This window comes from Balearica regulorum, chromosome 3 (assembly GCF_011004875.1).
Source record: "Balearica regulorum gibbericeps isolate bBalReg1 chromosome 3, bBalReg1.pri, whole genome shotgun sequence".
Taxonomy (NCBI): Eukaryota; Metazoa; Chordata; class Aves; order Gruiformes; family Gruidae; genus Balearica; species Balearica regulorum.
In genome coordinates, this window is record NC_046186.1 from 122,099,485 (window position 1) to 122,111,715 (window position 12,231).

At 41.6% G+C, this 12,231-nt stretch overlaps 2 protein-coding genes across 19 annotated transcripts in view; both read left to right on the top strand.

Moving 5' to 3' along the window:
- Positions 1–3,084, top strand: part of XPO1 (exportin 1) — a 38,154-nt gene extending 35,070 nt beyond the window's left edge. For all 7 annotated transcript variants that reach the window (XM_075749825.1, XM_075749828.1, XM_075749824.1 and 4 more), the window contains 4 exons: positions 693–827; positions 943–1,102; positions 1,188–1,284; positions 2,028–3,084. In XM_075749825.1, the coding sequence (XP_075605940.1) occupies positions 693–827; positions 943–1,102; positions 1,188–1,284; positions 2,028–2,174 (539 nt within the window). In that variant the 3' untranslated portion in view covers positions 2,175–3,084. The remainder of the gene's footprint in view (positions 1–692; positions 828–942; positions 1,103–1,187; positions 1,285–2,027) is intronic.
- Positions 3,085–11,412: 8,328 nt separating this feature from the next.
- The window catches only part of USP34 (ubiquitin specific peptidase 34), a 133,724-nt gene continuing 132,905 nt past the window's right edge, over positions 11,413–12,231 (top strand). For 3 of the 12 annotated variants that reach the window (XM_075749830.1, XM_075749842.1, XM_075749835.1), the window contains exon 1: positions 11,416–11,926. In XM_075749830.1, the coding sequence (XP_075605945.1) occupies positions 11,884–11,926 (43 nt within the window). In that variant the 5' untranslated portion in view covers positions 11,416–11,883. Of the gene's footprint in view, positions 11,927–12,231 lie in introns of all 12 variants that reach the window. The other 9 variants (XM_075749837.1, XM_075749832.1, XM_075749831.1 and 6 more) reach the window with 5 other exon arrangements.

Sequence of the window (12,231 nt, forward strand, 5' to 3'; positions counted from 1 at the left end):
CCATGCGAGGGCTGGCACTTTCCTGAAATGGCTGACTGCTGCTAAAACTGGTGTTAGAGCTCCACTTTTGTAGCGCTGCCTGCGGTGTTTGACTTGGTACCTCAGTAAGATGGTTGTTGGGTAACGGCTGAGAAGTCCAGCAGAAAAATGAATGGTTGGGGGCTGAACTCCTCACAGTCTGGGAGTGAGCCCAGGGCTTAAGGAGAGGGAAAGACCATAGATTGTGATAAAAAGATTGCTGTGAAGCCAGTTAGTTTTTAGCTAATCGCCTTGTTATAGGTGTTTGGAAGGGATGGGGATAAAAGATACTTTTTGGTTCCATTTCACTTAGAAAAGGTAGTTTTCATGTCATTCTAAAAATGGAAATAATTTTCCCTTAAATTAGCAAATGCTTCTTTTGGTAGAGAGTTTCTCCTGCTTTCATTAGTACCAGTAAAGTGATGCGATTGGTTCTTTACGCTTCTGTCATCTAGTAATGCAAATAAAATTGGCGTGCTGTGGAAATGTGGCTATAGCCCTCTTGTGGCTACTTGAGGAAATGCCTGAGAAAATCACTGCACGTGTAATCTGTGTCTGTGGTACCTGTCAGAATTTCTGGGGATATTTGTATTGTTTTAGAAAAGGCAAAAACACTCACAGAGGTTTTAATGTTGTTCTGTTGGTAACTTAGTTTTTCAATGTGTATTTTCCAGGACTTCAGATACTTTATACTCTACTACAGAATGTTGCACAAGAAGAGACTGCTGCCCAGAGTTTCTATCAGACGTATTTCTGCGATATCCTTCAGCACATTTTCTCAGTTGTAACGGACACTTCGCACACTGCTGGTAAGAGAATGCATTTATGTGAGCCAGCTGATGAAAGCAACCCTTTTGAACGTGAACATACTGCTACGTCTTGTTCCGAATAATAACTGCCTATGTGTAACTCTGACTTGTCCAGGTTTGACAATGCATGCATCGATCCTTGCATACATGTTCAACTTGGTAGAAGAGGGAAAAATAAGTACTCCCTTAAACCCTGGGAATCCAGTGAACAACCAGATGTTTATTCAGGAGTATGTTGCTAATCTTCTCAAATCTGCATTTCCTCACCTGCAAGAGTAAGTGTGCCATGATTCTTTAATACTTGTAGGTGGGTTCTTACCTAGTTAGTCTCGAAATACTAACTCATGTGTTTGCTGTTAGTGCCCAGGTCAAGCTGTTTGTAACGGGACTCTTCAGTTTAAACCAGGATATTCCTGCCTTCAAGGAACACCTAAGGGATTTCCTGGTTCAAATCAAGGTATGTTTGGTGTGCTTTCTTCAAGAAATGAAGAATGATTCATTCAGCAGGATGACACTGTTGGAAAGTACATGGACAGTGTTGATTCAATGTTTAGGAGATACCGGTTATTTTGCAGCTATTTCAAATGTAGTGAGGACTCTGTTAAACGGCTCGTGTGACTTTGGAGTATCGTATCATTTATTTTAGTGTGATTTAATTCTATAAATTGGGCTTAAATGTCATCAGTTGTGCTTTATGCTGTGCGTACAGTTCAAATGTCAAGATGGCTGCAAAGCTTACTGTAATGGGAAATAAAGCAAGTTTTGATTATTATTTTTTTTTAAACCAGGTTCTGTTTCAATCCTGCTTGGGATTGGGACATGTTTTGAAACTTGCTAGAGTAATGCTATGCTTTTATTTTTCTAACGATGCCAGAGTTCGGGAATATTGTAGGAAACAGTTTGTTAATTAGTTTTGAGACTACAATCATCAGGTACTTCAAAATTGTAATGGTACCGCTTTAACAGCCCCAAACGTTGGGTTACTGTAGCATCCTGCTCTGTAACGCACAGCAAAAATCTTAAAATACTTTGCATTCCTTTATATTAATTCCAACCTTAGGAACAGAAAGCAAACCAAGCAAATAGTCTGGCAGGGAATGTGCAGGGAAGACGTTTTCTGTGTCATTCCGGACTTCGGAAGCTTACTGCTCTGCCTAAAGCATTTGACAAAAAACTGATGATTTTCTGTGAATTGCACAGGAATTTGCAGGTGAAGACACATCAGACTTATTCTTGGAGGAAAGAGAAACAGCCCTTCGGCAGGCTCAAGAGGAGAAGCATAAACTTCAGATGTCTGTACCTGGCATCCTTAATCCACATGAAATTCCTGAGGAGATGTGCGATTAAAAAAAATGTTAAATAATAAAAACAAGTTTTGCAGTTTTCTTTCTGTACAGCTACTTTGTTGTGATAGAAGAAAACAGCACTTGGATATTTGTTGACCAAAATGATGCCAATTTGTAAATTAAAATGTCACCTAGTGGCCCTTTTTCTTATGTGTTTTTTGTATAAGAAATTTTCTGTGAAATATCCTTCCATTGTTTAAGCTTTTGTTTGGTCATCTTTATTTAGATTTGCATGAAGTTGAAAATTAAGGCATTTTCAAAGTAATTACTTCATGCCCATTTTGTGGCTAAGGGGAAAATAGGCAAAACATAACTTGTAAAAGACTATATTGCAAAATTATACAATTTCCTGTAAGAGTATCGATTTTTAATTCGGGATCATTTTCTTTCTAGTCTGTCCTGCAGTCTAGGAGAAAAGGTAATGAGTAAACCAGATTGAACTAATTGTTAAGCAGAGGATTATAGTGCTGCATTTGTTTTGATCAGTTAGCAGCTTTTTGGACTGAGTGGTAAGGCTAGGCTACGTGTATTTGCAAGTTGTATGGCAAGTTTGCAGCAAGATCATGTGCATATCATCCCATTGTAAAGCGACTTCTAAAGAGTATGGGAACACAGTACAGTTAGTTATTTTTACACAGTTCTTTTGTTTTTGTGTGTGTGCTGTCGCTTTGTCGACAACAGCTTTTTGTTTTCCTCAATGAGGAGTGTTGCTCATTTGTGAGCCTTCATTAACTCGAAGTGAAATGGTTAAAATATTTATCCTGTTAGAATAGGCTGCATCTTTTTAACAACTCATAAAATAAAAAAAAAACTCTGGCTTTTGAGATGACTTATACTAATTTACATTGTTTACCATGCTGTAGTGCTTAAAGAACACTACTTAAAAGCAAAATAAACTTGGTTTACATTTATTTTTCTTTCTTCGGCTTATTCTTTTATTGGATGAAAATGCTGTGATCGTATTTAAGATTTGTATCCTGAAGGTGTAGGAAAAGCTCTTTGAGGTCTTAGAGAACTGCCGCTTCTGGCTTGCCTCATCTCCAGGGCTTTGGCTGTGCTTAAGTGAACATGAACTAAGTTGGGTTCCGTTTGCAAGTACGGTAGCTGTTCTGACTTACCTCCAGGAGTAAATACTCCATACTAATGTTACTATAAGATGCCAGGAGTAAGGTACTCTGTCTACACGGAGTCTTTGCAATTCATTTCAAAGAGGTATCGTGCTGTATCTTGACTAAACAATTGATACTAGTGTGTAACACGTAGGCAAGATCTACATTTATTTTTCTACCTAAAGTTTTGTAGTTAAATGACTTTCACAGATTTATGGATACAAAAAGCAGTGTGAACACTAAGATGGTGCACAGCCTTGGCTTCCCCATTTTTGTAATGTCTCTTAACGGTTGATATTAAGCTCTCCCAAAGTTTGTTCCATTTATCTGATCTCTAATCTTAAGATTGTTACTATGATGCAAAGCGTAGCCATTCATGCAGAGCTGTAAAACAAGGTTAGACAGTTGTGGTGGTGTTTTATGTCAGTTTGGATACTGTGGTTAACTTTGTGCTGTACATTCCTTTTGAAGTAGAAGTGCATGAGTTAGCAGTGTTCATGTAGAATTTAGCTGTGACCAGAATGTTTCCAGGCTTAAGTATTGGCCCCTTTCTGTTTGTGAAGATCTCTCCATTTGTTTTACTTAGCTGGCCCTAAAAAAGCATAGCTGCTGCTGCGGGAAGATCATTTGGTGATATCGTTTGGTTGTGAGCTGGCAGTTGCTAATCCTCGGAGAGGAGGCTCCTCACACCCTTTCTGGTTAGGACTTAGAATGCAGCCTAACGAAATGGTTAATTATTTTGATGGTTACAAAACTCATTTCTTTCTCTCCTTAAAGCTCATGGTTTAAGCTTTTTCATGTCCCCTGTCCTGTTGATGTATAGCTTTCTGTTCCGCTCTGTGAAGGCGGTATCATGTTTAATAAGCAGTTTAAAGTAAAATATTTGCAGTACTGTTGAAGGACGCAGCAGGAATGGACATTAAATGGCTTGTCACCAAGCTGAGTTGCAGCGTTCTAGAGCTACAGATTATCAAAAGCTGTGCAGAGTAGTAAGAAAATCTTACTAAAATGGAAATAAATACCACTGATAGTGTGACGTCAGAATGATCTTATCCCATGAGTCACAGAACGAAATACCGAATTGATTCTGACATGCAGTGGTATTAACAGTGCATTGAAAAATAGATTTGAATGAAAAATGCACTTATGGTTTTATGCATGTTACTTCTTCCCGTATTTAAGATTCATGTTAGCCTGAGGCTCGTGGTCTGGTTGTTTACTGAAGAATTAAATCTGACCTAAACTCTCAAAAAACCAAATCTGAAATGTATTTTTCAAGTTGATTCAGAGAAGAGTTGTTTCATTATTTTGATACCTTTTTGGATTATCTAGTAACAAAATTTTAATCTTAGTTTTTGCTTCCCTTTTAGATCTAGTAACTGTGGTCTTGTTATCTTAAGAAATCGGTGCCTTTCACTGATCTCTGCAGATGCTATAAAAATGCAGCTTATGCAGAGTTCTGGATACCAGTAAAGATTTGACTTGTGCGTGTGCATATTTCTAGTGCAGTTATCCTGAATGTGGAAAAAATAATTACTATGTACATCTAAGAAAGTTCTAGTTCTAATGCACACTCTGTAAATTAAAATATATGGATAAAAAGCATGAACCATCATATAAACATCTACGTAACTTGTAATTATATGTAAACCAATGTTTTGTGCATATTTCTATACAGATTTTTCAAAAAGTAGTACTCCAGGTACATTCATAAATACAAATATTACAGGGTGTTTTATGTGTTTACATGAATTGATTGCCTGTTAGCTGATGAAGACACCCCCAAGTACTTGTTTCAGGCTACCATGATGTGTTTGCTACTGTAACTGAAGCAGATTATTTTCCAAAGCATTTTAGGTTAGTTTGTTTTGGTTTTTTTGTTTTTTTTTTTAAACTAGAATAATTTGCTGTGTGTTAATCTGATTGGTTAAGTGAACTATTTTCCAATAAAGCTAATATTTATGCAAAAAAGCTTTAGAAATGCTCATCTCTCAAGGAAGCTTTTAAGAGTTCCTTCTAATAGTTTTTAGCACTGGAAAGGCAGTGAGACTTCAGCTGTGGGTTTCTTAATAGAAAAAAATCAGGAAAAGGTGCAGAAAATAATTCATTAAAATGTAGAAGCTGACTAAAGTGAGGAACGTGCATGCAGTAGGGCTGTATTGTGACAAGGGGGCCACTCTGTCATTGGATAAATGACAAGTGCTGATCCAAGACTTCTGGGGTACTGTTTCTGTTTGCTCGAAGATATGTCTAGACTTTTTCCCTTTCTCCATGCTTACTAGGTTTGTCTCCAAACGTCACGGAGGAAAATTGAAACATTGGAGATAGCTTTTTAAAAAGCTGTTTGCTAAAAATGAGTGAAAGCACATACCTCTCCCTTTGTCTGCCCTTCATGAATGCACTCTGCGCTGGATTTCTTGAGGCTGAATTTATTTTTAGACTTTGAGATTTAGGAGATCCTTGTTTCACTGTCCAAGGCTGATTATGGCCAGAAGCGTTCCCTTGGGAAAAGGCTTAGCTATTCCAGGTGAGGGATTAATTTTTCAGGTAAGGTTTCACATACAATGCACCTTAGTTACTTAAAGCACGTGAAATCACTGATTTCGTACATAGATACCCACCCTGCGTGCTGCTATTGGTCTTTGTGTTTCTCACTACCTGTGAGGGCTTGTTCATGCAAGTGGGGACGAGAACAGAGTGCAGAGAAAAGATGGGGTTGAGGAGGAATGTTTTGGAAGTTGAGTATGGATGAGAATAACAAGACAAAAGATGAAAATGAGACACACTTTCACTTTTATTTACCCCTTGCAACTTCAAAATTAAACAGCATATTTTCCTAGGCAGTACACTGGATAGTCTCTTCAAAGTCCCCCATCAAATTATGTCGAGGGGCCTGGGTTTTTTATTGTGAACACCTTTTAAACAGTGAGTCGTCTTAAAATTGTTTCAGTTTTTTCTGAGTCTTGAGAAGTTTGTAGCCTTTCCTGGATTCTGTAATTTCAGTGAAGACTATCAGGAAGGATCGGCCAATTTAGGTTGGAGGAGTTGAAATTGTGTGATGTGACCATGGAACAATGTTAAGTGTGCGTGTGTGCTGCAAAGAGCTGACTGCAGCGCACTTAGCTACCGCTGCTGGTTATTTTAACACACGTACTGATAATCAGGCAGTAATGACCAGTTTTCTCTCGTGGCATCTCTTTAGTATAAGATCTGGCTTAAGCATTTTTGCATCAACCTTCATAACTGGTTTTATGAACTTCTCGGAGCTTTGCAATGAGCTTGTGAACTCTCTTCCCAGAGCTTTACCTCTGAGCAGCTTGCTTTCAGGGTAACCTGAAACTTGCAACTGTGCAATAACACAAGCAAAGCTCTTCAAAGGAACATTGTTAAACATGTGCTTTACCAATAAAAAGTCCAAAAGAGGTCCAAATGTACAAAAAAAGCTGTCTGCGCGTTGGTAAGATGGTTCAGCTGCTGATGGCACTGTCACTCATGCTCAGAAGAGTACCTGTTGTCTTGCTTTCACATCAAAGGGATGATGAGTCGTCTAACAGCTACTTTATAGAATGAAATAATCAAAAGGAAGATCGAAGCACACATGGGTTTTGGCCCGATAGGATAAGAACTTATTTTGAGTGGCTGCTTTAATATTTGGGGTAAATGAAACTAATTGAAGCTGTCTTCAACAAAGTCCGGTTAGCCATGAACCTCATTAAAAAGTTTAAAATATTAATAGCTAGAGCAATGGAACTATAACTAGAAGACAGCTTAATTTTGAAATCCAAGTGCTGAAACTTTAAAGTGTGTAAACTGATTCTGTTGTGCTTCAGCCAGGCTTTGTTGGTACCTTCACATTTTACAGGCAGAGACTGACTTCCTAGGCAATGAGTTCCAACCATTTCCAGCATCATTCCAGACTAGAGGTCACAGATACAACTGGACTGGCTGGAATTCACTTTTTTGACACTATCTTCTGTATAGCAGAAATTACTTACTTGCTTTGCAACTGTCGCAGCTCTTAGCATCTGCTGAAATCACTGGTAGTTTGCCTTTTGTTGTAAATTGTGGCAGCAGAGGAATAATTATGCAATCCATTCGGCTGTTGCTGCTATGGGAATGGGAACCTGCAGCAGAGCAACAGAAAGTTAAAACAGAAGATAATTCAGTCATCCCCACATCAGACAAAGCTCTGGTTAAAGTAGTTGACATGAATAACGTGTAAAAAAAAAAAAGTTTTCATTACGTTTTTTTACATTCCACAATTATTATTCTGAGATCAAATGACCAACTATATATGTATATACATTGAATGAAAGCTTAAAAATATGAAGTACAAGGCAGGCTAGGAGAGGCTGAAGTGTCCCAAAAAAAGAACAGGGGCAGTAACCAGCCTTACTCCCTCAAGCCCTAATCTACCTCAGGGTTGGTGTTGATTTTGGGGGGTATTTTTGGTGGTGTTTTGAGGGGGTTTTTTTTGAGGGGCAGGGTGGGGGAATGGTTAACTCTACCCTAAAGAAAGCCAGGGCTACAGTATTAGTTAAGTGTTAGGATGCCCTTAATTTTAGAAAGTATATATTTTCCTCAAACTCTTAATCCAGTCCTAAATTTGGATTTAGAATTTTAGTTTTCCTCAGGTCTTGCATTTATCTAAGTTACTCCTCTAGAAGAACTGTGCTGGCAGTTTACCAGAGCAAATATTTCCAGATTAGGAGCACTGCAGTCAAGGGAAGGAAAGAGGGCCTCCTGGGGATCAAACAACCTTGTAAGGATGGCACATGAGGATAGAATAAAGGTCAAGAGAAAAAAAGCAACACATAGAATTCTGAGTGGGAGGCTGATGATCACTGTAACCAGGAATGTCTTCTGCTTGGAAGCCAATATTTAATTTAAAAGAAAAAAAAAAAGGCAATTTAATCTATCTATATATATATGTATTAAAAAGATTGTGTGCAGTAAAAAGAATTCGGCTGGCAATATTCCAGTCTGCACAAAAGTAGGAGTGACTCAAGGTCACCCATACTCTGCTGTTGTATTCATTGAACTTGGCATGTGATACCATGCTTCAAAAGGCCCCTTCCTTGTGCTGACTCCGGTGTTTATGTGGTGCTGCAATCGGATCAAAGAGTTGATTTGTCAGAAAAACAATCTTTTAAGATGTTTTGACAGTTAATTTTGGTTGTGTTATAAAATTCACGGTAAGGTCTGTATAAGGAAGGAAGAGGGGAAAGAAATGTGCAATCTTAAATCAAGTTATGGAGATTGTGCAACTATGCTATCAAAAAAAAAAAAAGCGGTCTTTTTCCAGACACAAACAACTCATATCATATAGCCACTGATTCATTCTATGCTAGCGGGAATACCTGTGCAATATGATCTTAAAGGTTAAAGCAGCGAATAAGCTTGACTTCTTGGAGATACAGGTTTTATATTATTTTGGTGGGACAAAGTTAAGATGCTTTCTCAGCTTCTCTTTGTACAGCTCTGTCTTCCAACTTCCGTAACTTCATTTTTTATAATGGTAAGAAGTAAAGGATATTCCGGCAAATGAAGACTGATATGATTCAGAAAACAGCATGTGGCATATTGTAAAGACAAGTTGTGAAAGCTGTGAAGAAAATGACATACAAAGGAAAGATAAATGAAATAATGTCAGACACGTAAAAGGTAAGACAGTACATCAAGTGAAAAATTTCATTATGTATATAATACATATAAAAGTCTCTGATCCACCTTTGGCAGATCTCAAGCTTTGAAAGCAGTGCTGTAGAAAAGAAAGGTCGTCGGTACCCTAATTCAGCCATGAGCAGAATGTGGTAATTTTAATATTCTGGACTGCTCTTTTATTCTTCATTAGACAAGTTTTCAGGCTATCTGGAAGAGATCACACAACTGAAAAAGGCCTCAGAGGGTCCAGCACATCTGTGCCATTTTAGAAACTAGACTGCCACACCAATTAGTTTAATAACTGACTAGCTAGTGGTGGTGAAGTTTCTGTCTATCAATAGAAAATATATTGTTTAGAAAAGACTATGACTGTCAGGAATTAAAACATCTTTAAGTTATGTATAACAAGAAAGATCAGTAAAAAGTTTCAGGGAAGTTTTTAGTTTGCTTACTCATAGTCATCATCCTCTCTCTTGTATTGGAGTCCTTTGTTATTCTCAGAAATCCTGTTTGAAAGATACTTGCGTTAACATATAATGGGAATTAGTGACAGACAAACTGTGTCTCATATAGACTCTCAAGTTAATTTTCTGTATTAGTTTAATTTAGTAAACTGAAATTTCAGCAGGGAATATTTAAGAATAGCTATTCTTGTTGATAACCCTAATTTGGAAAGCCTTAAAAAAAAAAAAAGTGACAGGAAGTTTGGGTGAAAGATCACTCCAGTATATTCCTGACTTCCACCGTAGTTGCAGCTGAGACTAGGTCTGTTGTTTACAGTAACTTGTATCTTATTTTTAAACAGTGGTGGAGTTCTTTGTCTTAGCTTAACAAACTGATGCCCTGAGGACTTTGAGAAGGAGAGCATTCTCTGCACTTGAGGGGGAGGTTACACATACAACCACCAGTGGTGTTATGGGCCTGTATAAATATGCTCATGGCATTAAAAAAACAGAACTGCATTTCCACAATGACATCAGACTTGTATTTATTTCATTTAAGTCAGCCACTGAGGAACTCAAAACAGCTCTCCATTTTTTTCCTCCCTAATCTGGCAATTTTGATTTATTTTACTTTCTACTAAACTATATTGCATCTGCATTGCGGCTATTAATAGATTTGTTTCCTTAATCCTATGCACATGTCAGTAAACTAGAAGCATTCAGAGTAATACATTAACTCACCACTGGGTGGTACTACAGAAATAAAAACCACTACCCATTACTAGAGAAGTGCCTACTTTGGAGAGAAAAAGCAGCCAAGATCTACCATGTGATCCATATTCCAATTATACCTACCTGGGAGAGGGAGCATGCAGGTGTGCAAGATTCATATATGGCAAAACCAAAAAGGGTTTTTCTTGTATGGAAAACTGTCATTTGCCTGAAATCTTGTCTTTCAGGGGTCTGGAATCTTGTTCAAAATGAGCCCACGAGAGATTTAGTGGTAGTTTTAATTGGCAAAAATTAAGTAACTTTAAGTGAAGTCCTATCGTTTATTTTTAAGAGAATAGACTTGTCTTCTCATGAAAAGGCAGTATTCTGAACTAGTCACGGGTGCTGTACTTGCCATTAGAGAGTTATTGTGCAGAATAAATCACTGTCAAAGGGGGATGAAAAAACCAACAACTATGAGGTAAAAATAATTTAATTATTAGCGTAAAACACCACCACAGCACTAAAAAGGTTTATTTTCATGAGGCCGGGATAAGAAGTGCCCAAACGCGCCGGCCCCTTCGGCTCCCCTCAGCCGGGGCTGGGCGGGAAGGAGATGGCTGACAACTCTTCCGTCCCGCGCCTCGCCGGCGGAAAATGCCAGTTAACTACCAAAAAGACGAAAGACCTGAAAACCCGCCTAGAAATAAGAAGCTTCCTTCCTACGCTGCGTGCCCGTCAGGCGCCCGCCGGAGCTCGGCAGCGTGTGCTAAGCGCTCCCTTCAGGCCGGAGGTCCCAAAGGGCCTCCGCACCAGCCTGCCGCCTCCCGCCGGTGCTCTAGGACGTCTCCAGCTGGGCCAGCGTATTTAATAATAATGAGGAGGGAATAACCGGGCAGCGCTCAAAACCCACGTCCCGCTCAGCGGAGAGCCGCCCTAATCTGCCTCGGGAATCATCCTCCGGCAGCCCGGAAAGAGGCGAGCGCGGCGGGAAAGCGAAGATACGGCGGTAGCACGGCTTCAGGGCACCCGCGGGGGCGGGCAGGGGGACTCCTGTGGCGTCGGCCGGTCGCTGTAAGCAGAGCAGGCGACGCCGCTGCTCCGTCCCTGTCAGAACGGCGTGTGCGCGTTATTGGAGCAGATTCCCCCCTGGCGGGAGGCGGGAAGAGGGCAGGGAAACGCGCTTCCCGCCCAACCCCAGGCGCGCGCGGAGCCGCCGCAGCAACAGCAGCCGCCGCCGCCATTTTACCCTCCCGGCCCCAGCTGCCGGCCCGCCCCCTTCCTCCTCCTCCTTCCTCCTCCTCCCCGCTCGGCAGCCCGCCGCTTGGCCCGGGGTGGGAAGGCGGGGCGAAAGGAAAGGGAGGAGGGACTCGGCTACCTTCGCCTCCTGCCTGGTCGGAAACTGCCGAGCTGAGCCCGAGCGCCCTGTCCCCCCTCGTTCCCGTCCCCTCCTCCTCCTTCCCCCTCAGCAAAATGGCGGCGCGTGGAGTCACTGGGAGCCAGTGAGTGACTCGGCTTCTCCTCCCCGCCGCCGCCGCCGCCGCCACAGGCTCATTTGCATTGATCAGCCGCCCCATCCCCCCCCTTCCCCGGATCCCAGACCGGCCCCTGCCTCTCTCCCCCCCCCCCTTCTCTTCCTATTCCTTCCCGCCCCCTCCTTCCCCTCCCCCCCCCCCCGACTGACCCCCGCCCCGGCCCCCATCAATCATCAATCAGCAGCACCGAGTGGATCAATCAATGGTCGGGAGGAGGCGGCGGCGGCGGCTGCTGCTGTTAATGAACAATGTGTGAGAGCTGCGCCGAGCTGCTGGAGGTGTTAAATGAGAGTAAGTGCGGCCGCCCTCCCCCGCTACCCTCCCCCCAACACTCCTCGCCCCGGGCCGGGACCCCATGTACCCTCCTCTACACGGGCTGGGTTATAACCCCGCTTCATCTCCTTCCTTACCCCCCCTCCACCTTGCCTTTCCCCGCTCGCCGCCTGGCTCGGGCCTCCTGGGCGCGGGGTTACCTCTCTCTGCGGGGTGGCCATAGAGGGAGAGCCTGCCCTGCTCTGCGGCTTCCTTCCCCTTTCCCTCCTCTCCGTTTCGGGGCCGGGCGACTTGCGGCCTGGGGAGGGTGCGCCGAGAGGCTG